The sequence below is a fragment of the Brienomyrus brachyistius genome, unplaced genomic scaffold, assembly GCF_023856365.1.
Source record: "Brienomyrus brachyistius isolate T26 unplaced genomic scaffold, BBRACH_0.4 scaffold27, whole genome shotgun sequence".
NCBI classification, from domain to species: Eukaryota; Metazoa; Chordata; class Actinopteri; order Osteoglossiformes; family Mormyridae; genus Brienomyrus; species Brienomyrus brachyistius.
In genome coordinates this window covers 59,357-83,392 of record NW_026042306.1, presented here as the reverse complement: position 1 = coordinate 83,392, position 24,036 = coordinate 59,357, and the positions used below count along the sequence as shown (strand labels likewise).

The window sequence follows — 24,036 nt, the reverse complement described above, 5'->3', positions numbered from 1 at the left end:
TTTTTGTCAGAATTAACATGAAATAGATCCCCCCCCCCACCAATCAGAGGCACAGTATACAGAATACCCAGAGATATCCCCCAGTTAGGGACTAATGTGGACTGGTGTCGAACCAGTGGTCCCCCAGCTATGCTGGGACTGAGGCTGAATCACAGGTGTTGGGGGGGGGTAGGTGGGGGAGGCTGTTATCCAACCTTTCCAGGCAGATGGAGGACTTGACCCTCGAGCGGCCCAGGGATTTCCTGATGTGTTCAATCTGGTGTCGGGAGCCATGAAAAATCACACGGGGAATATAAGAGTCAGAAAAAAGGCACAGCATGGTACACATCCAAGCCCTGATAAGAGCCATGCTGTTGTACCTTTAAACAGAATTTGTCAATATCTGAGAGCCAACAAAAGAAAACGACAACACAGATGTAGATCCTTCCGAAGCAATTTTCTTATGACAGCATTCTTAAGAGCCCACTTAATCACCCTCTTTGGTTGTTCTTGGCAACCATCCCATCAGCTGAAATAGGTTCACTCTAAATTCTTTCAGGCTTACCTCTCTTTTGTAGTAGTCCGCGTTCTGTTCTGTAAAGAAGGAAGAAACAAAACCGTCTCTAAACATGATATAAGCCACATGTTTATGGGAGTTTTACTTGCGCAAAAATGTTCTGAGGGCACAAGGTTCATTGGTTCAGAGAGATAACCAATCAGACTGTAGAAGTGGTGGATACAGGCAACTAGAGGAGGGGGGGGGGGTCAACCAATCAGATGTCTTGTTCCTGCCTCCTCTAGTTCCTTAGACCCACCTCCTCTACAATCTAATTGGTTATCTCTCTGAACCAATCATTTTTCCTTCTGCCCTCAGAACATTTTTGTGAGGGTAAAACTCCCACGAGCGAATCACATGCAAGGAATCAGACAGTAGGAATTCTGCTCACACTCAGCTCCTGGCTTTACTAAGCAGACATCCAGTCTAGAAACCATGAATAATATAGCACTATTACGAGTATGTATTGTGGGACTGCTGACGTACTTACGTTAGCATGGAAAACGAGAGCAGGAAGTGAGGAAGAAGTGAGACAGAAAGATGAGCACAACGAAGTGCTGTCACACTCACACACGAGCTTCCCTCGGATGCCCTCCCACCAAAAACACTGATTATCACTTCACTTCCTTGGGTAATTTGGGGGCCCAAGGCAACAGCCTATTCTGCCTATAGCTGCCATATATATATAGATATTAATATACATATTTTTTCTTCATGACTTTGATCTTATCTAGGCCCCGAGCGGCTATCTTGTTTGCCCGGATCCGGTCCTGTGACTGACAGAGGCGATAAACAGCAGGTACTGGCATTACGGAAAAAATGTATATGCTTAATAAAAAGCTCAGACCAGCTGGACTCGGGAGTTGTGCCGGTTCCTTCGCTCAGGGCCTTGTTCTTGAACGCTGAATGTTCCCGGCTGCAGAAAATCAGAGGGTGAGAAATCCTTAGCTGAACTTCAGATGAAGAGTGAGCTCGTTTCTCTCAAGCAGACTGACGCCGGTCTAACGCTGCATTAATACCCCTTAGCACTACTGGTCACATTTCCCATGATGCCACTGGGTACAGCCCATGGCGACACTGCCCAGTAGGGGACAGTGTGACAGCTTTCCAAAAGGACCATTCGGTCCTGGAGGGCCAGTCGGTGACACAGTATCCATGATCAGGACTGGGGTACCCTGCTTTACAGAATAAACTAACCAAATGTCGATACTGAATGCAATCTGATTTAACATGGTTTCCTTAAATCCCAATTAAAGTGCTTCAGATCAGCTCAGGACTTAACAGCAGAGAGACTATTTGGCAAATTATTACGCTGCTATTTGCAATTACATCCATTATCTCTCCGCTAACATGCAGCATTAAGCCTGAGCCGCAGGAATAGAGGTCAGATAATGGATCCGGTATTCCGGAGGTGGGATCCTCTTCCAGCTCGTTTAAAAGGCCCAACAAGTGGGGGGGTGGTGGGGGGGGAGACGCAAACACAGCATGTCTGCATTTTAGCTTCAGGCCGTCTCCCAGTCCCTTCGCACTCCTCTCTCCCAGATCCAAGCATCACCAGTCTTAGCGATGCGTCTCGTGTTTCTCGGGCAAAGAGAAAGGAGGCAGGAAGCGGCCATTTTGTCATTTGCTGGTTTTAATCCCCCCCCCCCCCCCCAGCTTCCCCCGTCCACCTGGCCGTACCAGAGTGCAGAGCGTCCCTGCCTTTTAAACACGAGCAGCACCTGACTGGGGGGCCCTACGCTGCGTGGTTTTTGGCTCAACTGTGTTTCCGTCTAATTGGCGTCAAAACGGTGGGTTTCATCAATGAAGGTGGTGTGTGGCTGAGCGGGTTGGCAGTCGCCGCCTATGACTGGAAGGTTGCCGGTTTAAATCCCACAGTCAGCAGAGTGACATCACCACTGGACCCCTGAGAGAAGTCCCTAAACCCCCAACTGCTCTAGTCTCAATAAAAGGTACATCTGCAAAATAAGCTGAATTTAGGATGTGATCCGCAGCTGCGTGGCTGCCATTCCCACCTCCTGATGCCGCCCCGGATGGGGATAATGGCCCACATAAACGCTGATGCTTATTAGCCCTGAGAGATGCTGCGCACCCAGCAGAAAGGGGCCCTAGTGACGGCCGGGATTAAGCCAGATACACACCACACTCTGCTCCTGTCCCACACTTTCATTCTCCACTCTCCTGTGTTATTCATGAACTCCAAATTACACTCAGCGAGGGTGCAGTTGCTCATTCCCGCAGCCTGCTGTCCTGTCTGTCTTCTGAAAGCTCTCGTCCCACAGAACATAGGCTTCTTCCCAGCTAAGTAAATATTTCATGATCACACTGAAGCAGTAGTGGGTTATCAGGCCTGAAGTGATATATTCCTCCCCCACAAAGTATGCATGGAGACACTCTGTGTGTCTTACTTAACGAAGATAAAACTCCCCCCCCCCCCCCCCCCCCCGTGAATTTTGCTGAGCTCAATGCTCTGGAGATGACGGAGATCGAAAATTATACCGGAAATGTTCCATATGTCCTTACAGATGTTTCCTTTGCCTTCCTTCATTGAACAAACCCGTTGTCGTGGGAGAGAACTGCACAACCCCCCAGCTCTCTGTGGGGGAATGGGACCCTGCCTATGCCTTCCTGCCAATCCTGCCAAGTTTCCCCTGTAAGTTGAAGGATCTCCTAACAGGCCTGCATGTAGATTAATGTCATACCCAGGACAAAGCAATTGCAGGTTAAGGCCCTTGCTGAAAGGCCCAACGGAGTAGAATCACTCTGGGCATTCACAGGATTTGAACCAACAACCTTCCACTTGCTTGCACAGATCCCTAGGCCCAGAGCCACCACTCTGCCCCACAACCTCAAAAAAATCCTAGAATCGCCCCCAGCCTGAGGCGATATTCGAGCTGCCAAGGTGCATTGAGTTCAGGTTTACCCAGTGTGTGCTTTACTCTAATCACAGCATACTGGGTTTTCGCCGGGGCAGATGTAGGGAGTCAGGGGTTTCGGGGGAGGTGCTTACTGGCGGTCTGTTGACGAGCCAGTAGGCCTGTTCCTGACATTCCAGCACGATGCGGTCCGCCTTGCGCCTCTGTTTGGCTGCCCTGGTAGGAGCAGAGCAGTCGATGGAGAGTCAGAAAGCATACTGGGTAATTAGCATATAGCGGTAATCACTGAACTGCAAGGTAGGGTTTTCATTTTTCTGTTTCCTTTTTCACTTAGAAATGGATTTCCGACTCTAGTGTTTAGGCTGAGGTCTGATTTAACAGATAGGAGGGAAATTATGACCACACACCATGTTACTTTTTAATTTAGGTAACATCATCATCCTCTTAATACGAGATTTATTCATCCATTCTCATCTGTCCCCTTGTGTGCATTTATGAAATTGATTTCATAGCTCGATGCGACAGTATTCCCGGGCTGGGGTGGGGTTTACCTGAGCTGCTCCTTCGCCTGCATCACCACGAAGTCCCAGGTGTGGTTGATCCGTTTGTGCAACATGTTGTAGCTGTCCTGCGGAGACAATGTTTAAATGCGACATTGCCAGGTCGCACGGCTGGCTGCGTTGCTGCATGGGTTCACGTTATGACTCACAGGCCGAACCCCTCCCAGGATATCAGCTGGCAGTGTCGGATTCACAAACCCTCTTACTGATGAGAACCTAAAATGCGTTGACCCTGACGCAACATGGCGGCAAGTTGGTGGATGTCTATGTGCGATCCTACTATGTGCATAATTGGTGGGAGGTTTTCTTACACAAAAATGTTCTGAGGGCAGAAGGAAAATGATTGGTTCGGATAGATAACCAATCAGATTGCAGAGGAGGCAGGACCAAGACATCTGATTGGTTGCTCCTGCCTCCTCTAGTTGCTCGGATCCACCTCATGTACAATCTAATTGGTTATCTCTCTGAACCAATCATTTTTCCTTCTACCCTCATAATATTTTGTGTAAGTAAAACTCCCATGAGCATTCAGCTATCACATGATCTCATCAAGCAATGCTTCAGACCAGCGAATAAGAATAGCATTGAAATGTACATAAATAAAAATTTTCTCTTACCTTTTCATAGTCTATCAGCTGCCCTTGCTTTCTGATATTCTTCTTAGTCAAATAAATCGCTTTAGAAGAGCAAAAGAAAGACATGGCAAGAAACTGTGTTTTTCTATTATTCTAGTAAAGGGAAGTAATGATGTAATAGGCGAGCACATGATTAATAATTGGTAATCACCGTAATCTAGCTCGGAGGCTGGCCACTGCTGAGAGCTCCAGAAGTACGGAGTCTAGCAAAAAGGAGATGCTGTCATTTGAAACTATTCAGAAGCAGCGTGACAAAGGTGCTTTGTGATTTAACATGTCAGGGACAAGGCGGGTGGAAGGCATTTTGCTACTTTAACTGGCATTGGTTCTCATACATCAGTGTTTCCCAATCCGGTCCTCGGCGACACACAGATGATCCACGTTTTTGCTCCCTCCCAGCTCCCTACCAGACAGTCTACGTTTTTGCACCCTCTCAGCTCTGGAGCCCGGACCAGATTGAGAAATACTGTCCTACACGGTAATTCCGCAGTCTCTCCAACGAATAGTTTCGATATGCGTGCCCCCCCACATGGCCACCACCCTCTCGCGCTGCCCTCCATCTGAAGAAACCGTGGTTTTAGGTTACCTGGAAGCGATACGGCGTCTCGTCGGGCCGCAGGACGAGCGTCCTGGGGTCCTTTAGGGGGTAAATGTAGCCGTGCTTCACGATCAGATTCCCCACATGAAGTGCCTCTGAAAACACACAAAGTGGTCACTCATTTCCACGTAAACTACTCAAAGCTCAAACAAATCCACTACTCGTAGCCCAGATTTAGGCATAGTAATTCTCTAAATTTTTGTCAGTGGAATACAGTAGAACACACGATAACTAGAAACTGAGTAGGCATATTATATTTTATTTTACGGTATAGCAAGTAACTGGAAAAAACGTTGACATGGTGCACAGAATAAGCCGCGGGGATGGTGCATTCCTCATCGGAACTATAATTAATTACGAGTAATTGGGACTTTCCACTTTCCGGCTGCCTCCGCGGCCATTGGCAGTCAGGCGCTCCCGGGGGTTTCAGACCGGCGCAGCAACAGCGCTGCTAGGGGGAAGCCTAGTGTTTACAGGGAGGGGTAACTGCTTACCGGGGCAACAGGTTTTTTGCCCATTCAAGTCTGTTAATGCATCTGCCATCTACTGCCTAAAAGTCCCCTCCTTTCCATTCCGACTTCTTTTCCAATCTGGGCTGTAAATCAGGGAAATCTGCTCCCTTGCTATTTAAAACCTCATCTGCATCGCCCGGGAATTCAGGACAACAGCGTCTTGCAGAAGTGCATAATGAGGGAGACGGATAGCGATATTTCTCCAGGCATGACTGACTGCCTCTGGCTATCAGCGAAGTTTGCATCGGGACTATCAAACCGTACAGCTCAGCATGCGTAGCGGCGCGACTCGGGACTGGCCTACAGATTATTTGTACTAATAGCCTCTCAGCAGAAAGATAAATAATTCAGCAGATAAATTGACGCCAGGGGAAGAAAATCCCAAAAGCTTCAGGCGAATGGGGTGTCTATGTTATGGACAAGCTCAATTCTGACATTTATTAATTCACAGGCTCAGCAATATCAATGGAACAGAACATGCTTCTGTCAGACACGTGAATTGCATATGCTTACACATAAATGCAGCTAGGCTAATCTGTTGTATGGATGACAAATTCTATTACTTCATTTGTATTTATTATTCAAAAGACTCGTTTATTTCTGTTATTTTATTACAAAAAAAAAAAAACCTGATGACGTCTTTCGCCAGCAGGGGCGCCATCGTCGTCACGAAGGGAAAAAAACAATCGATTAACCTCACATAAGAGCACCAGGTAACGCTTCCCTACATACTTCTCGGCCCTACCTTCTTCCATGATGGAGTACTTCTGAATTAGCCACTCCACGATATCATTTCCTGGGAAGGCATAGCGAGGAAGGCATCTAGTTAGAGTCGAGAAATGCATTAAGCCGTCATAAATCAAAAACGCTGAACTCGATAAATAAATTACATAAATAAATATGAGCGCAAGGAGATCGATGACAGTCTTAATGCACAGGATTCCCGAAGACCGCCGATGTATGGGCTTTCCTGTGAAGGGCTTAAATGACCATTAGGACCCGCCCCCCGGGACACTGCACGGCCGGGTGTAAGACAACCCGGGCGGCACGAAAAATTATTTTTAAAAAGTAAAATATGTATCGTGCACCTGTCATCGCATGTGGAATCACTGTGATTAACAGTCTTTGATTCTTCATCTTTATCCCCATGTCGGGATCTTGCATCGCCACAATGACTTGTTCAATCTGGGATAAGAAGAATAGTCAAAATCGTGAAATCAAGGTGACGACAGACATAGTGAAAACGTTCAACCTAGTAATATAATAATTGCTTAATGTGTGATTTGATATGTAATCGTTATATTCATCATTAAATCACCGGAGAGACACACTCATATATTTAGGCATATATATAAGTAAACTACAAGGTTTTTCCTCTGACTATCTTAACTGCACGTCAAAGACGTTATCGGATATTCCCGACTACAGACTTTCGGTTTGATCATTTATTTGCGTTATTAATTCGGCTCCTGATTACATTAAACTAAACATGCTCAGATTGTTACAACCTTTGCTTGTCGGTTATTTTTGGGATCTTTCTGGATGGGCTCAAGGCGGGGTCTGTAAGCACAAGCAAACTGCCAGCACTTTTGTTTTACATGAAAATAGTTTGATGTCGGCCTATTGCGTTATTGTCTGGCTATAATTTGGAGGCAATATTAAACAATAGGCCCATATATTGTAAATATACATGTTGTGTTGTTTTGTTGTTATCACAAACGTATAGCCTGATCATAAATTTCATGGATACCTGGATGTTGTATGTTCCATTATATTTATGAATGAATGATTTATGTGAAGTCTGGCTTAGATTCGAGAATTAATCATATAGATTAAAAAAAGTTTTCATTTAAAACTTATCTCATATAATAAAATCCTCGTCCGAACGAACATATGTCAGAATGAAAAAACATTTAAATTATTTTTGTGATGCATCAGTATCAATAGCTACAACGTCATAACAGATATAGATATAATGCGGTTCATACTTTTGAAGTTGATGCGTATCTCCCGAAAAAAATCAACTCCAGAAGAGTCCGCGTCTGTAAATGCCTGAACTTCGGAATCGATCCTACCTTTGTTAGGCGCGGCATCTGTGTCTTGCAGCTGTTCCCTTGGATAAAGATGTTAATTGTCATGCTTACAGCATCTCGATCTCCGGCGTTTGTGAAGTTGGGATTGATGCTGTCCTGTGTTTTTTTTTTCCTTCCACACTTAAGCTCTGCTTGTTACTGCCCCATAGCGGAGCGCAAGTGAAACGGACTACCGGAGATTTGCACTGTTTTTCTGTTAGTGTGTATAATCAAAATATGACTCAGTTTGGCCAGTTAGAAAAATATGATAATAGAAAAGTATTCTTTTCCTCTCACTTTTTTTTCTTGATTTAATTACCGACTTCACGTACTTACACTGTGTCCCGTTGCACGATGTAATATTGCGAAACTATGATTTTGTGGCAGTGTTTTGTAAAGGAATTTTCCGTTTAATCATCGTCTTAGTATAAAGCTATATGGTTGTTCTGGTATCAGTGGACGTACATTATGTATTTTTTCTTCTCTTGAGCACCATGGTCATGACATGAAGCTCAGTCATTGATTACTCGCAAATGTTAGTAGTCATCCGCTGTTTATCTTGAAGATGTAAAAGTAGTGCGCGTACATCTCCTCGTTAGTATAGTGGTGAGTATCCCCGCCTGTCACGCGGGAGACCGGGGTTCGATTCCCCGACGGGGAGAGTCTGCATCTTTTTGCCTCGGTCTCAAAAGGCACCAAGCTAGAACCGGCCCCGTGTTAGTGGAAACGGGGCTTGTGACTTGTACTCATGCATAATATTCTGCGGGTCGCTCAGCAGCGCAGCATATGAAACTAGACTCGGATTGTAAGTGTGTGGTTTTGATAATTGATGTATGGATGGATGGATCCTTAATAAGAGATATAAACAATAAGGTCCAGTCGCCAACTAATCATGTAAAATACGTCATAAACTCATGGTTGTTAAACCCAGAATAAAAATGAAGACGTATAACTAGGAAAGTCAACTTGCACATTTCAATTTTGGTTCGATATAATCACGTTGTCCTTAACCCTCCAGTGCAGGAGGGGACGGTAATGCGCATCGAATGTTTCCGAACCTGTGTGTGATACAACCGAGGAAGAGCCGATGACTTCGGGGGAGGAGGGGCAGGCGACTCGGAAGAAAAAGCAGCAGAACCCAATGCAGCCTGTAGCCCATTCAAAGGCCTACTGTTGGACCTCTGCTTATTTTGCAATACGTCTTTAGTACGGACTGAAAAATGTCCGATTTCGATGAGTTTGAGAAGCAGTTAAGCGAAAATCGGCAAGGTAAGTTTGGCTTTGAAGATCGGTGTATGCTCCCTGTTTTAGGGTAATAAAGTGGCCGGCGTGTCCTAGCGCCGAGGATGGTGCGGAGGGCACTTCTGCTGGTTCCGAAAAGAAAAGCGCGGCTGGGAAATCGGTGCCTTTTATCCGAGCGCTCGCCGATTCTGAAACCTGCCCGATTCTTCTTCTCCCAGCTGCCGCAGGATCCCCGAAAACTGACCGCTTTGGTAAATCAGTGACATTCTTTGCTTGGCATTGTTATAGAGATCGCTAGGCCTGCATCCATCAGTGCCCGGCGTACATAACATGGACATTTCAATGAAACGTTATTGGGGTGCACTCGATGTGAAAGCCTGCGGTTTTATTTATTTAATTATTTACCATTATACACTTGGATCATAAATTGCGACCCGCGTATTTTCATTCGCAGTAACACACTATGCATGGATGTTTGTTGCAAGCGTTATATTTTCAAGATCACGTTTAAAGTTTTATGCAAATAAAAACGACCGCGACCACTTGATTTAAAGTCCGCACTTAATAACAGTGTTAGTTACTTGGTTTTTAAATACTACGACGAGTTTTCTATATAATGATATGATTTTGTCTCTTTCCGATGCACAATAGCCTTTCCCTTGGGTCCGAAATGCTGGCCCTGTCATCCGTACAGAATAAGTCTTTCTCACACGATCGCCGTTTCTTCATGATGTATAGACTCTAAAAATCAGCCGCGTTCCCTGGAATCATAACAACTGCTTTTAGGTCGTTATTGCAAAGTCTTGCACCTGTATCTACCTTTACAGCGGATAGCAGTAACTAACAATGATGTACAGTTATATAACAATACACATATAACTTCATTAAAGTGCAGAGAATCCAGTAAACTGAATAAACTTAAGCCATACTAACGCAACTGAAATATACAACATGCGTTACAACGGAGTCGAAAGTAGGATTGATTTATGTACCTATCAAATGGCAATCTTGTCATATCAGCTCCTTATCACTAAATCACTAAAATGTCATTCGAAACGACCTGATTCGGCTAGACGAGCACTAAGTGCCGCCGTGTTTGATAAACTAGCAGTTCCAGTCATTCATATCTGCGCTCTGACTATGCCTGCGATTGCGGTAATTGGTTATTACCGATTTACGTAAGATGCATTGGCCGCTCCGTGTCTGTACTTTTGCAGCGGTGCATTACCGTAACGCTGTTATAACTGATGCATGAAGCTGATTCCTCGAGCAGCACCTGCGTTTAAATGCTTCACTGAAAACTGCACCTTCAGGGATTTATTTAAGCTTCTATATGAAGGACCTGCTGGGATAGAAAGGTGATATTTTATTGCTAGTTTAATAAAGTGCTGTCTGTCAGATTGAAACGATATTAATTACCCATCCATCGTCCAACCAGTTATCTTAGTCAGGCTCCCCTGGAGCCTATTCCAGGCAAATTCCCCATACAGAGAGCAGAGGCAAAATTCAGGCCTCCAGACTCGGAGGCGTGAGGCAACTGTACTCACCACTGTGCTCCTATATCATTAATTAGTCTGGTTATGTTTTTATTGTTTCACAACAGACTGACATTCAAGGGGATGTCCTTGTGCCCTTGAAATTATTAGCCATTGAGAGATGGGTGTGTTTGTTTCAGGAGGGTGTGATTGAATATGTGAATTGAATGGAGGTGCTTCATTCTGGTGAGGAAACTGGGGAGTTAGACCCCGTACCACATCTTGGTCTCCATAAGTGACTTTTAAGGCATAGCGCTGGGTCAGTCAGCATCCAGCACCCCAGGGAAGTTGGTAATATGATTACTCTGTGACTCATGGGCTTCAAACCCACAACCATCCGGACACACATTCATAATCCCTCTGAGTTACACATCTTGGATTTATCGAAATGGATGGTAGGGGGGCAGTCATGTCGCTCCGCCCACCGTCTCACTGGTACCACGGTGTCGTCCCCCAGAGCGGGAGAAGGAGCGACACAAGAAGCGTAGCCGCAGCCGGTCTCTGAGCCGTGGCGAGAAGCACCGCCGCTGGAGCAAGGACTCCAGGGGGCGGAGTCACGAGAAGCGCAGCAGCAGCCGCGACCGCAAGGGTCGTGACCGACGGAGCAGCTCACGCGAGCACAAGAAGCACAGGTACCCCCCCTCACGGTCCCGGTTACAGGCACTGAAGCTGATATCTAGCATGGTTTGAGGCCTCTTAACAAGTTTCTTTCACAATCAACCAATTGGTTTCTTCGTGGTGGGAAGGGGGACTGTACCCATATTAAATTTTAACTGGCGTTTATAAGTAGCCCCCGCCATAGCGATGGGACCTCAAAGCCAGCCTAAAAAGTGGCGCATGGTCACACCCTCATGACCTTAAACTGCCTGCGATCCAAAGTTAAATGTAAACATTCTGCCATCTGTTTGTTTTTGCCAGATTCTGAGTGTTTACACTGTATTGTTTGGGGAAAACAACCTTCTGTTTTGTGTTTGGGCAGCTACTCTCCTCGGAGAAGCCGTAAGAAAAGGACATACAAGTACTGGGATGTTCCCCCTCCGGGATTCGAGCACATCACCCCCATGCAGTACAAGGCAATGCAAGGTTTGGATGCGACGCTTCCATGTGTGCTAGTTCAGTATTGCAAGGTTATGGTATATTGGTTGCAATGAAAGCATTTATTCTGGAGTGCCCTCCTCCCCCCTGCTGGTCAAAGAGGGAATAACACTTGGGATGATTTCAGACAGTGTGAAGAGAGCTTAAACCTAGGGGTTAGAAGCAAATGAAGGCGACGATCCGGATGTTCTGGCCGTCCCTGGTTGGGGTCTTGAAGCCCTTTCTCCTCCCCACAGCTGCAGGGCAGATCCCCACGATAGCTTTACTGGCAACATCCACCACCAGCGGCGTGGCAGTGACGCCCACCCAGGTGCCGATGGTCGGCAGCCAGATGACCCGGCAGGCCAGGCGGCTTTATGTCGGCAACATCCCCTTCGGCCTGACGGAGGTGAGTCCAGGCAAAGTCCCGCGTTGCCTTCTGTCATGCATACTGGTGTCATGTGTAGCTCAGTGAGTTAGGACACTGAGCCGGTCACAAGAAGGTTGTTGGTTCAAATCCCTTGGGCAGCAGAGTGATTTCACCATTGGGCCCCCGAGCGCAGCCCTTAAGCACTATTTGCTCTAGGAACTGTCTGGTCCTGCTTCTTCAATGAAATGTATGTTGCTTTGGATGAAAGTGTCCGCAAAATAAATAGATAAATGTACTAGACTTGTCAGTCATTTTTTTTCTCGTTTGCCTGTTTTGATGTCTTCAGACGTCTGCCTGTCTTCATTCAGTGTGTCTGCCTGTCTTTTTAGGAGGCCATGGCGGATTTCTTCAATACCCAGATGCGATTGGCTGGCTTATGTCAAGGTCCCACCAATCCCGTCCTCGCTGTTCAGATAAACCAGGACAAGAACTTTGCCTTCCTTGAAGTAAGAGTCTTTCCTGCCTAATGGCTGCTGTGTCCAGGCGGAGACCGCAGCCTTCCCTGATTAACGACGTTCTTCGTTCTGCCCTAGTTTCGGTCCGTGGATGAGACCACGCAGGCAATGGCCTTCGACGGCATCATTTTCCAGGGTCAGTCGTTAAAAATCAGGCGGCCCCACGACTATCGCCCCCTGCCTGGCATCTCAGAGCAGCCCGCCTTCCACGTACCAGGTCCGTTTTGCTTGTCGCCGTCATAACCTTAATCTTTATTTACCTTTGAAGAGCCGATCGGCAAGGCCAGTTTTTTGTACTCGTTACGGACTGACTGTCCTTCGCAAGCTGCGGATGTCTTGTCATATAAAGAGGGAGACTTTCACTTTTATTTACTTAATGTTGTAAATATTTAGCAGACAGTTTTATCCAAAGTGAAGAATGTTTTTTTTTTTTTTTTTTTTTTGAGAAATCAGGGTCAGCCTGTCCCTAGAGCAAACTCGCCGGCCCAGTGGTGTGATCACCAGTGATGTGAACCAGTGATCTTCTGATGATAACGCTGGCATCCTAACCAGCTGAGCCACACACACACACACACAGCTCAGTCACTCACTTCTTACTGTTAACATAGGGGTGTTGTGTGGCTCTGTGATGTTTGCCCATGAAAAGAAGGTTGCTGGTTGGCAGGGTTGGCAGAGTGATTTCACCACTGGGCCCTTGAGCAAGGACCCTAACCCCCAAATTGTTCTAGGGTTGCTGGCTCCTATTCTAGTTAAAAATTCTGGACACACCTACTGAAAATGACTTGTTTTTCAGCAAGATAATGACCCAAAGCCCACCTTGAAGGTTATGCAAGTAGCTTATTACCTTGTGAACTAGGAAAGAGATGGTCCCCACAGCCCCCCAACCTAAACTCTATAGAGCTGGTTTGGGATCAGTTGGATGAGAGTAAGAGTAAGGTAGCCAGCTTGCGCGCAGAACTTGTGGAAACTCGAGGACTGTTGGAGAAACGGTCCAGGTGGGTACATATGTTAGCTGGTTGAGTCCGCAATGCTGTCATCGAAGCCAATGGCTCCTATTTTGAAGAGACAAAAATTTTGTCTTTGCAGTACTTCATATGCATAACTTCCATGCCCAAAGGCCTTTTACTATAAGGTGAATAACAGCTAAAATAGAGACAAATGCATTAAGAGCAGGTGTGTCCATACTTTTGACTGGTGCTGCATGTGTCAGCATCTCCCATGGAGAGCAAGATGGGAGAGACAAAAAACAGTCGTCAAACTGCCCCAGTATTTAGGTATTTTTTTGCTGGAGTTACATTTATCTGATATTATATAGGAGATAACGACGTCATACTGATTTGAAGTTGGCTTATTTCACTCGCGCCGTTTGCTCGTGGTCATTATCCGGCATGTTGACGGTTTGCTGTGATCGGCCGGCTTTGGGCGCCGTGCCGCTCTGTCTGCAGGGGTCGTCTCCACCGTGGTTCCAGACTCGCCACACAAGCTCTTTGTCGGAGGCCTGCCCAACTATCTCAGTGACGATCAGGTACCCCGCCCTCAGTCTCTGTCGCCGGGGAGCCGACCCACAACCCTCCTGTGTTTCTGTCCCACTGCTGCACGTGGAACTCAAGCAGGCATGCACACACACGCACACGCACGCACGCACGCACGCGCACGCACATACATACATAAAATAAACACTCGTCTCTGTGTAACTGATTAGTAGGAAAAGAAAGCCTGTCAAAGTTACCTCACCGCTTAAAATTCATTACAAGATACTGGGGGGTCAAATGTCAGCATCATGTTTAAAGCTAGCTGCTGAAAATAGCCGCACATTTGAGGTTTTTTTTTTTTTTTTTTTTAAAGATATTCATGGGATTTATTAAACATTTATTAGACATGTAGGTAATGAGTTGACAGTTACATTACGCTCATTGTTTATCCAGCTGTAAATTATGAAGATATTGAGACCCCGCTAATGTAAAAGGTACGTTTCCCAAAACCTCATGTTATCGACTTGCATAGTTGGAACCATTCAGTTGTTATCTAATGTTGTTAGCAAATAACCTTATTAGCAACAAAGGCTTTGGGAAACGTGCCTTACAGCTGGCGGCTTGCCAAACCAGTCACGTAGCCAGTCCCTGTGCTGCCTGTTGCTGGGTACCCTGGAATATTTGTATATCGGGTTAATTGCTGAGTGTTAGTCGGATGAATCAGCCGCGTCGTTTTGCTGCATGAAAATTTAAAATCGAGTCATCTGCGCGTCACCTAACTGACGAATACCTCCACATTGCCGTACACCTGTGTTTGCCCAATCCCAGTCCTCGGGGAACCGCCGACTGTCCACATTTTCGCTCCCTCCTAGCTCCCAGCCAATCAGGAACACCGAATACCTGGTACAGGTGTGCTGAGAGGAAGCAAAAACGTGGACTGACCGGGGGGGTACCCCCGAGGACTGGGCTGGGAAACACTACCATAGACTGTGCTTGAAATGTGGGGGAGATCGACCAAGTCCCCAAACGCTTCAGTATTCGCAGACGTGCCGTGTCTCACGTCCATGTCCGCACACTGAGAACGATGACTTCACATCCCGTTAACAGCGATGGGGAGCTGCGGAAGAATCGTTCCCTACATTGCTGTGTCGCTCGAAAGGCAGAAAATACTTCGGACCTTTTTCCCGGTGAACGATTATCAGCTTCACTGGAGTTTTCACATCGTGCCCCATGCCCTATTCTGTTATGACGTCAGTGATGGATAATATTACCATAACAACATGCACAGATGAGGTCGTCTTACTCTGAAAGTGTTGAAAGGGTCACATTTTAGACATTTTCTACTTCTCATTAGCATCTTTTATGATTTTTTTTTTTTCTTCCTATATCGCCACCCCACTGAAATCGGCCCATTATAGACATAATCCATACAGGCATTTAATAGTTTACCTATTTATTTTGCAAAAGTTAATCGCAAAACGTTTTGCGTCCACCCCTGCATTGTAACATTTTGAGCTCCGGTGTCCCACTCACTTTAGCCTAAACTGTTAAAAATGGCAAGACTCAGCCCACAAGATAGTGATCGCGGTTTCAGTGAAAGGTAAGTGAGAAGTGCAGTCAGTTTGTTTTTCTTTGATTTTTTTCCTCCTTTTCGGATTGTCATCGTAATCTTTCTTATCCAGTGTGAGTCACATGTAATCCAAGTCAAGAGGAAGGCTGTACCAAAGCAGCACTGGGGGGAGAGAGTTTGAATCCAGCAGAACTGTTAATGTATTTCACGTCAAAGCCAGTAAATGTGCCATAGACAGGTGAAATGGAAACCGCTGCTTGTATCCTGGTGTTTACATTTTTTTTTGCAGTCCCTGCTACCGCTTTGATACTTACAGCTCTTTCATTTTTGTTCCCCACTTTGTCCCCAGCTAGGGGCCTGTAAGATCGTTAAGTCTTCGCTCATAATTTGTTCAGTAGTACTGACCTACTGCTGCCATGCCAACATGTAACACAAGGCAAGTAAGACATTCCGTCCCTCGCACGGATATCCTCCCTGTCGACGGCCTGCCCCTGTGGGGGGGCTCTGTCCTGGAGTGCTCTTAAGCATATGGGGTCCTTTTTTTGGGGGTTGAAGGCTGGGGAGAGACTTATTATGCTGATCACAGGGTATAAATTTGATTTTTTTTTTTTTTTGCCCCTAAGAGAAGGTAGGAGGTAGCGCCCTCTTGTGGCTGCCAGTGTCCCAGGTGACTCCTTTCTGAAGTCAGTGGTTAATGCGGCTTTACAGTAGATTCCTGTAGAATAAGTGAGGAATGATGTTAGCAGAGCTATTTCGTCCTGTTTGGCTTCAAGCCGTGGCCCCTTTAGCAGGACCCTGTGGCGGCTCTTAGCTTTACCTGTGAGTTTATCTCCTGTAGGCTTTGTCCCTCTAATTAACTGCACCAATGTGGTTCTTGGTTTTAAGAACAGGAAGTCAGTGATTCGGCTGGGTTTGTGTTCTGCCGAGTCGCCCCCCCCCCCTCCACATTGTATACATGGAACACTTAACATATAATTAGCTGTTTTTATTTAGTTTTTTTTTTATATACCATCTAGCTTAATTATTGTGGCCCTTAAAATCAGATGCAACTCGGTCCATATTTCAAAATTCGTAGTTGGAATTATCAGAGAACTTGATTAGGAATTCAGTTGTGTTGTATATGCTGTAGGATGGGGGGGGGGAATCTGTGTTATCATTCATTGACAAGAATCAAAATAGTTACTTTTGTACGCTCCCAGTAAGTAAGTCATGCAGAAAGGGCACAGGGGGCTTTGAGCTCTAGTGTTGCACCGTAATGTCGAGCCACTTGTCATAAAGCCATTTTCCTGATGTCTTCACTGTTTCCTCATGTCGTTTTGCAAAGTTTAACATGCTGCTTCTCCCACAGTTAAGATTAGCATTTCTAGCGAGGCGCCGTGCCTGGACTGTTGGGCTAATCGCCCCCCCGCGTCTCCTCCTCTTGCCCAGGTGAAGGAACTCTTGACGTCGTTCGGACCTCTTAAGGCCTTCAACCTTGTGAAGGACAGTGCCACGTCACTGTCTAAGGGTTATGCTTTCTGTGAATACGTGGACATCAGTGCCACTGACCAGGTGCGTGAGGTGGGGCAGCAGCTGGAAGGTCTGGGGTGACTCGGGGCTTCCGGATGGAATTGCTGACGCTTGTGTGGGATGCATCCCGCAGGCCGTGGCTGGACTCAATGGCATGCAGCTCGGAGACAAGAAGCTCATCGTCCAGCGGGCAAGCGTGGGGGCTAAGAATGCCAACGCTGTGAGTATTTGCCCTCGGCTGCCGCCTTTCTGATGTCCTAAACCCAACTTGGTTCCTGGGTGCCTCCCAGGAAGCTTAATGCCCCTATTTCTTGGGTTTATTTGGGTCCATGTAAATTTCTCGCTGTTACTCGAGACGATTGGACGATCAGGGGGTATCTGACACTCTTGTCGCCCCCCGGGACAGACGGCCATCATCGAGACGCCGGTGACGCTGCAGGTTCCAGGGCTGCAGCGGCTGCAGAGCTCCGGCATGCCCACGGAGGTGCTGTGCCTCCTCAACATGGTCATGCCCGAGGAGCTGGTGGACGACGAGGACTACGAGGAGATCCTGGAGGACATCCGGGAGGAGTGTTGCAAGTACGGCAACGTGCGCTCCATCGAGATTCCGCGGCCCGTCGATAGCGTGGAGGTGCCTGGCTGTGGCAAGGTGGGACCCGTACTCTCCTGTACCAGTGGCAAAAAGAAGACCTCTGTAGGCACTAAACACAGGCTCATGGGAGCATTTCTTGCACAAAAGTGTTTTGAAAACGGAATAATTTTTTGTGTAAGAAAAACAATCTGATTGGTTCAGATAGACGACGGACGATCTGATTGGTTCAGATAGGCGACGGACAATCTGATTGGCTCAGATAGGCGACGGACAATCTGATTGGCTCAGATAGGCGACGGACAATCTGATTGGCTCAGATAGGCGACGGACAATCTGGCTCAGATAGGCGACGGACAATCTGATTGGCTCAGATAGGCGACGGACAATCTGATTGGCTCAGATAGGCGACGGACAATCTGATTGGCTCAGATAGGCGACGGACAATCTGATTGGCTCAGATAGGCGACGGACAATCTGATTGGCTCAGATAGGCGACGGACAATCTGATTGGCTCAGATAGGCGACGGACAATCTGATTGGCTCAGATAGGCGACGGACAATCTGATTGGCTCAGATAGGCGACGGACAATCTGATTGGCTCAGATAGGCGACGGACAATCTGATTGGCTCAGATAGGCGACGGACAATCTGATTGGCTCAGATAGGCGACGGACAATCTGATTGGCTCAGATAGGCGACGGACAATCTGATTGGCTCAGATAGGCGACGGACAATCTGATTGGCTCAGATAGGCGACGGACAAGCTGATTGGCTCAGATAGGCGACGGACAATCTGATTGGCTCAGATAGGCGACGGACAATCTGATTGGCTCAGATAGGCGACGGACAATCTGATTGGCTCAGATAGGCGACGGACAATCTGATTGGCTCAGATAGGCGACGGACAATCTGATTGGCTCAGATAGGCGACGGACAATCTGATTGGCTCAGATAGGCGACGGACAATCTGATTGGCTCAGATAGGCGACGGACAATCTGATTGGCTCAGATAGGCGACGGACAATCTGATTGGCTCAGATAGGCGACGGACAATCTGATTGGCTCAGATTGGCGACGGACAATCTGATTGGCTCAGATTGGCGACGGACAATCTGATTGGCTCAGATTGGCGACGGACAATCTGATTGGCTCAGATTGGCGACGGACAATCTGATTGGCTCAGATTGGCGACGGACAATCTGATTGGCTCAGATTGGCGACGGACAATCTGATTGGCTCAGATAGGCGACGGACAATCTGATTGGCTCAGATAGGCGACGGACAATCTGATTGGCTCAGATAGGCGACGGACAATCTGATTGGCTCAGATAGGCGACGGACAATCTGATTGGCTCAGATAGGCGACGGACAATCTGATTGGCTCAGATAGGCGACGGACAATCTGATTGGCTCAGATAGGCGACGGACAATCTGATTGGCTCAGATAGGCGACGGACAATCTGATTGGCTCAGATAGGCGACGGACAATCTGATTGGCTCAGATAGGCGACGGACAATCTGATTGGCTCAGATAGGCGACGGACAATCTGATTGGCTCAGATTGGCGACGGACAATCTGATTGGCTCAGATTGGCGACGGACAATCTGATTGGCTCAGATAGGCGACGGACAATCTGATTGGCTCAGATAGGCGACGGACAATCTGATTGGCTCAGATAGGCGACGGACAATCTGATTGGCTCAGATAGGCGACGGACAATCTGATTGGCTCAGATAGGCGACGGACAATCTGATTGGCTCAGATAGGCGACGGACAATCTGATTGGCTCAGATAGGCGACGGACAATCTGATTGGCTCAGATAGGCGACGGACAATCTGATTGGCTCAGATAGGCGACGGACAATCTGATTGGCTCAGATAGGCGACGGACAATCTGATTGGCTCAGATAGGCGACGGACAATCTGATTGGCTCAGATAGGCGACGGACAATCTGATTGGCTCAGATAGGCGACGGACAATCTGATTGGCTCAGATAGGCGACGGACAATCTGATTGGCTCAGATAGGCGACGGACAATCTGATTGGCTCAGATAGGCGACGGACAATCTGATTGGCTCAGATAGGCGACGGACAATCTGATTGGCTCAGATAGGCGACGGACAATCTGATTGGCTCAGATAGGCGACGGACAATCTGATTGGCTCAGATAGGCGACGGACAATCTGATTGGCTCAGATAGGCGACGGACAATCTGATTGGCTCAGATAGGCGACGGACAATCTGATTGGCTCAGATAGGCGACGGACAATCTGATTGGCTCAGATAGGCGACGGACAATCTGATTGGCTCAGATAGGCGACGGACAATCTGATTGGCTCAGATAGGCGACGGACAATCTGATTGGCTCAGATAGGCGACGGACAATCTGATTGGCTCAGATAGGCGACGGACAATCTGATTGGCTCAGATAGGCGACGGACAATCTGATTGGCTCAGATAGGCGACGGACAATCTGATTGGCTCAGATAGGCGACGGACAATCTGATTGGCTCAGATAGGCGACGGACAATCTGATTGGCTCAGATAGGCGACGGACAATCTGATTGGCTCAGATAGGCGACGGACAATCTGATTGGCTCAGATAGGCGACGGACAATCTGATTGGCTCAGATAGGCGACGGACAATCTGATTGGCTCAGATAGGCGACGGACAATCTGATTGGCTCAGATAGGCGACGGACAATCTGATTGGCTCAGATTGGCGACGGACAATCTGATTGGCTCAGATTGGCGACGGACAATCTGATTGGCTCAGATTGGCGACGGACAATCTGATTGGCTCAGATTGGCGACGGACAATCTGATTGGCTCAGGTAGGCGACGGACAATCTGATTGGCTCAGGTAGGCGACGGACAATCTGATTGGCTCAGGTAGGCGACGGACAATCTGATTGGCTCAGGTAGGCGACGGACAATCTGATTGGCTCAGGTAGGCGACGGACAATCTGATTGGCTCAGATAGGCGACGGACAATCTGATTGGCTCAGATAGGCGACGGACAATCTGATTGGCTCAGATAGGCGACGGACAATCTGATTGGCTCAGATAGGCGACGGACAATCTGATTGGCTCAGATAGGCGACGGACAATCTGATTGGCTCAGATAGGCGACGGACAATCTGATTGGCTCAGATAGGCGACGGACAATCTGATTGGCTCAGATAGGCGACGGACAATCTGATTGGCTCAGATAGGCGACGGACAATCTGATTGGCTCAGATAGGCGACGGACAATCTGATTGGCTCAGATAGGCGACGGACAATCTGATTGGCTCAGATAGGCGACGGACAATCTGATTGGCTCAGATAGGCGACGGACAATCTGATTGGCTCAGATAGGCGACGGACAATCTGATTGGCTCAGATAGGCGACGGACAATCTGATTGGCTCAGATAGGCGACGGACAATCTGATTGGCTCAGATAGGCGACGGACAATCTGATTGGCTCAGATAGGCGACGGACAATCTGATTGGCTCAGATAGGCGACGGACAATCTGATTGGCTCAGATAGGCGACGGACAATCTGATTGGCTCAGATAGGCGACGGACAATCTGATTGGCTCAGATAGGCGACGGACAATCTGATTGGCTCAGATAGGCGACGGACAATCTGATTGGCTCAGATAGGCGACGGACAATCTGATTGGCTCAGATAGGCGACGGACAATCTGATTGGCTCAGATAGGCGACGGACAATCTGATTGGCTCAGATAGGCGACGGACAATCTGATTGGCTCAGATAGGCGACGGACAATCTGATTGGCTCAGATAGGCCACGGACAATCTGATTGGCTCAGATAGGCCACGGACAATCTGATTGGCTCAGATAGGCCACGGACAATCTGATTGGCTCAGATAGGCGACGGACAATCTGATTGGCTCAGATAGGCCACGGACAATCTGATTGGCTCAGATAGGCCACGGACAATCTGATTGGCTCAGATAGGCCACGGACAATCTGATTGGCTCAGATAGGCCACGGACAATCTGATTGGCTCAGATAGGCCACGGACAATCTGATTGGCTCAGATAGGCCACGGACAATCTGATTGGCTCAGATAGGCCACGGACAATCTGATTGGCTCAGATAGGCCACGGACAATCTGATTGGCTCAGATTGGCGACGGACAATCTGATTGGCTCAGATTGGCGACGGACAATCTGATTGGCTCAGATTGGCGACGGACAATCTGATTGGCTCAGATTGGCGACGGACAATCTGATTGGCTCAGATAGGCGACGGACAATCTGATTGGCTCAGATTGGCGACGGACAATCTGATTGGCTCAGATAGGCGACGGACAATCTGATTGGCTCAGATAGGCGACGGACAATCTGATTGGCTCAGATAGGCGACGGACAATCTGATTGGCTCAGATAGGCGACGGACAATCTGATTGGCTCAGATAGGCGACGGACAATCTGATTGGCTCAGATAGGCGACGGACAATCTGATTGGCTCAGATAGGCGACGGACAATCTGATTGGTTCAGATAGGCGACGGACAATCTGATTGGTTCAGATAGGCGACGGACAATCTGATTGGCTCAGATAGGCGACGGACAATCTGATTGGCTCAGATAGGCGACGGACAATCTGATTGGCTCAGATAGGCGACGGACAATCTGATTGGCTCAGATAGGCGACGGACAATCTGATTGGCTCAGATAGGCGACGGACAATCTGATTGGCTCAGATAGGCGACGGACAATCTGATTGGCTCAGATAGGCGACGGACAATCTGATTGGCTCAGATTGGCGACGGACAATCTGATTGGCTCAGATTGGCGACGGACAATCTGATTGGCTCAGATTGGCGACGGACAATCTGATTGGCTCAGATTGGCGACGGACAATCTGATTGGCTCAGATTGGCGACGGACAATCTGATTGGCTCAGATAGGCGACGGACAATCTGATTGGCTCAGATAGGCGACGGACAATCTGATTGGCTCAGATAGGCGACGGACAATCTGATTGGCTCAGATAGGCGACGGACAATCTGATTGGCTCAGATAGGCGACGGACAATCTGATTGGCTCAGATAGGCGACGGACAATCTGATTGGTTCAGATAGGCGACGGACAATCTGATTGGTTCAGATAGGCGACGGACAATCTGATTGGTTCAGATAGGCGACGGACAATCTGATTGGTTCAGATAGGCGACGGACAATCTGATTGGTTCAGATAGGCGACGGACAATCTGATTGGTTCAGATAGGCGACGGACAATCTGATTGGCTCAGATAGGCGACGGACAATCTGATTGGCTCAGATAGGCGACGGACAATCTGATTGGCTCAGATAGGCGACGGACAATCTGATTGGTTCAGATAGGCGACGGACAATCTGATTGGTTCAGATAGGCGACGGACAATCTGATTGGTTCAGATAGGCGACGGACAATCTGATTGGTTCAGATTGTCCGTCGCCTATCTGAACCAATCAGATTGTCCGTCGCCTATCTGAGCCAATCAGATTGTCCGTCGCCTATCTGAGCCAATCAGATTGTCCGTCGCCTATCTGAGCCAATCAGATTGTCCGTCGCCTATCTGAGCCAATCAGATTGTCCGTCGCCTATCTGAGCCAATCAGATTGTCCGTCGCCTATCTGAGCCAATCAGATTGTCCGTCGCCTATCTGAGCCAATCAGATTGTCCGTCGCCTATCTGAGCCAATCAGATTGTCCGTCGCCTATCTGAGCCAATCAGATTGTCCGTCGCCTATCTGAGCCAATCAGATTGTCCGTCGCCTATCTGAGCCAATCAGATTGTCCGTCGCCTATCTGAGCCAATCAGATTGTCCGTCGCCTATCTGAGCCAATCAGATTGTCCGTCGCCTATCTGAGCCAATCAGATTGTCCGTCGCCTATCTGAGCCAATCAGATTGTCCGTCGCCTATCTGAGCCAATCAGATTGTCCGTCGCCTATCTGAGCCAATCAGATTGTCCGTCGCCTATCTGAGCCAATCAGATTGTCCGTCGCCTATCTGAGCCAATCAGATTGTCCGTCGCCTATCTGAGCCAATCAGATTGTCCGTCGCCTATCTGAGCCAATCAGATTGTCCGTCGCCTATCTGAGCCAATCAGATTGTCCGTCGCCTATCTGAGCCAATCAGATTGTCCGTCGCCTATCTGAGCCAATCAGATTGTCCGTCGCCTATCTGAGCCAATCAGATTGTCCGTCGCCTATCTGAGCCAATCAGATTGTCCGTCGCCTATCTGAGCCAATCAGATTGTCCGTCGCCTATCTGAGCCAATCAGATTGTCCGTCGCCTATCTGAGCCAATCAGATTGTCCGTCGCCTATCTGAGCCAATCAGATTGTCCGTCGCCTATCTGAGCCA

At 47.8% G+C, this 24,036-nt stretch overlaps 1 protein-coding gene across 1 annotated transcript; it reads left to right on the top strand.

The window, feature by feature from the left end:
• Positions 1-8,919: 8,919 nt before the first annotated feature.
• On the top strand, positions 8,920-17,881 carry LOC125721051 (splicing factor U2AF 65 kDa subunit-like). Its single transcript, XM_048996990.1, has 10 exons — positions 8,920-9,057; positions 11,023-11,197; positions 11,545-11,648; positions 11,897-12,048; positions 12,399-12,515; positions 12,603-12,741; positions 13,970-14,049; positions 16,995-17,117; positions 17,209-17,295; positions 17,482-17,881. The coding sequence occupies exons 1-10, from the start codon at positions 9,009-9,011 to the stop codon at positions 17,857-17,859; spliced, it is 1,404 nt and encodes a 467-aa protein (XP_048852947.1). The 5' UTR covers positions 8,920-9,008; the 3' UTR covers positions 17,860-17,881.
• Positions 17,882-24,036: the final 6,155 nt, after the last annotated feature.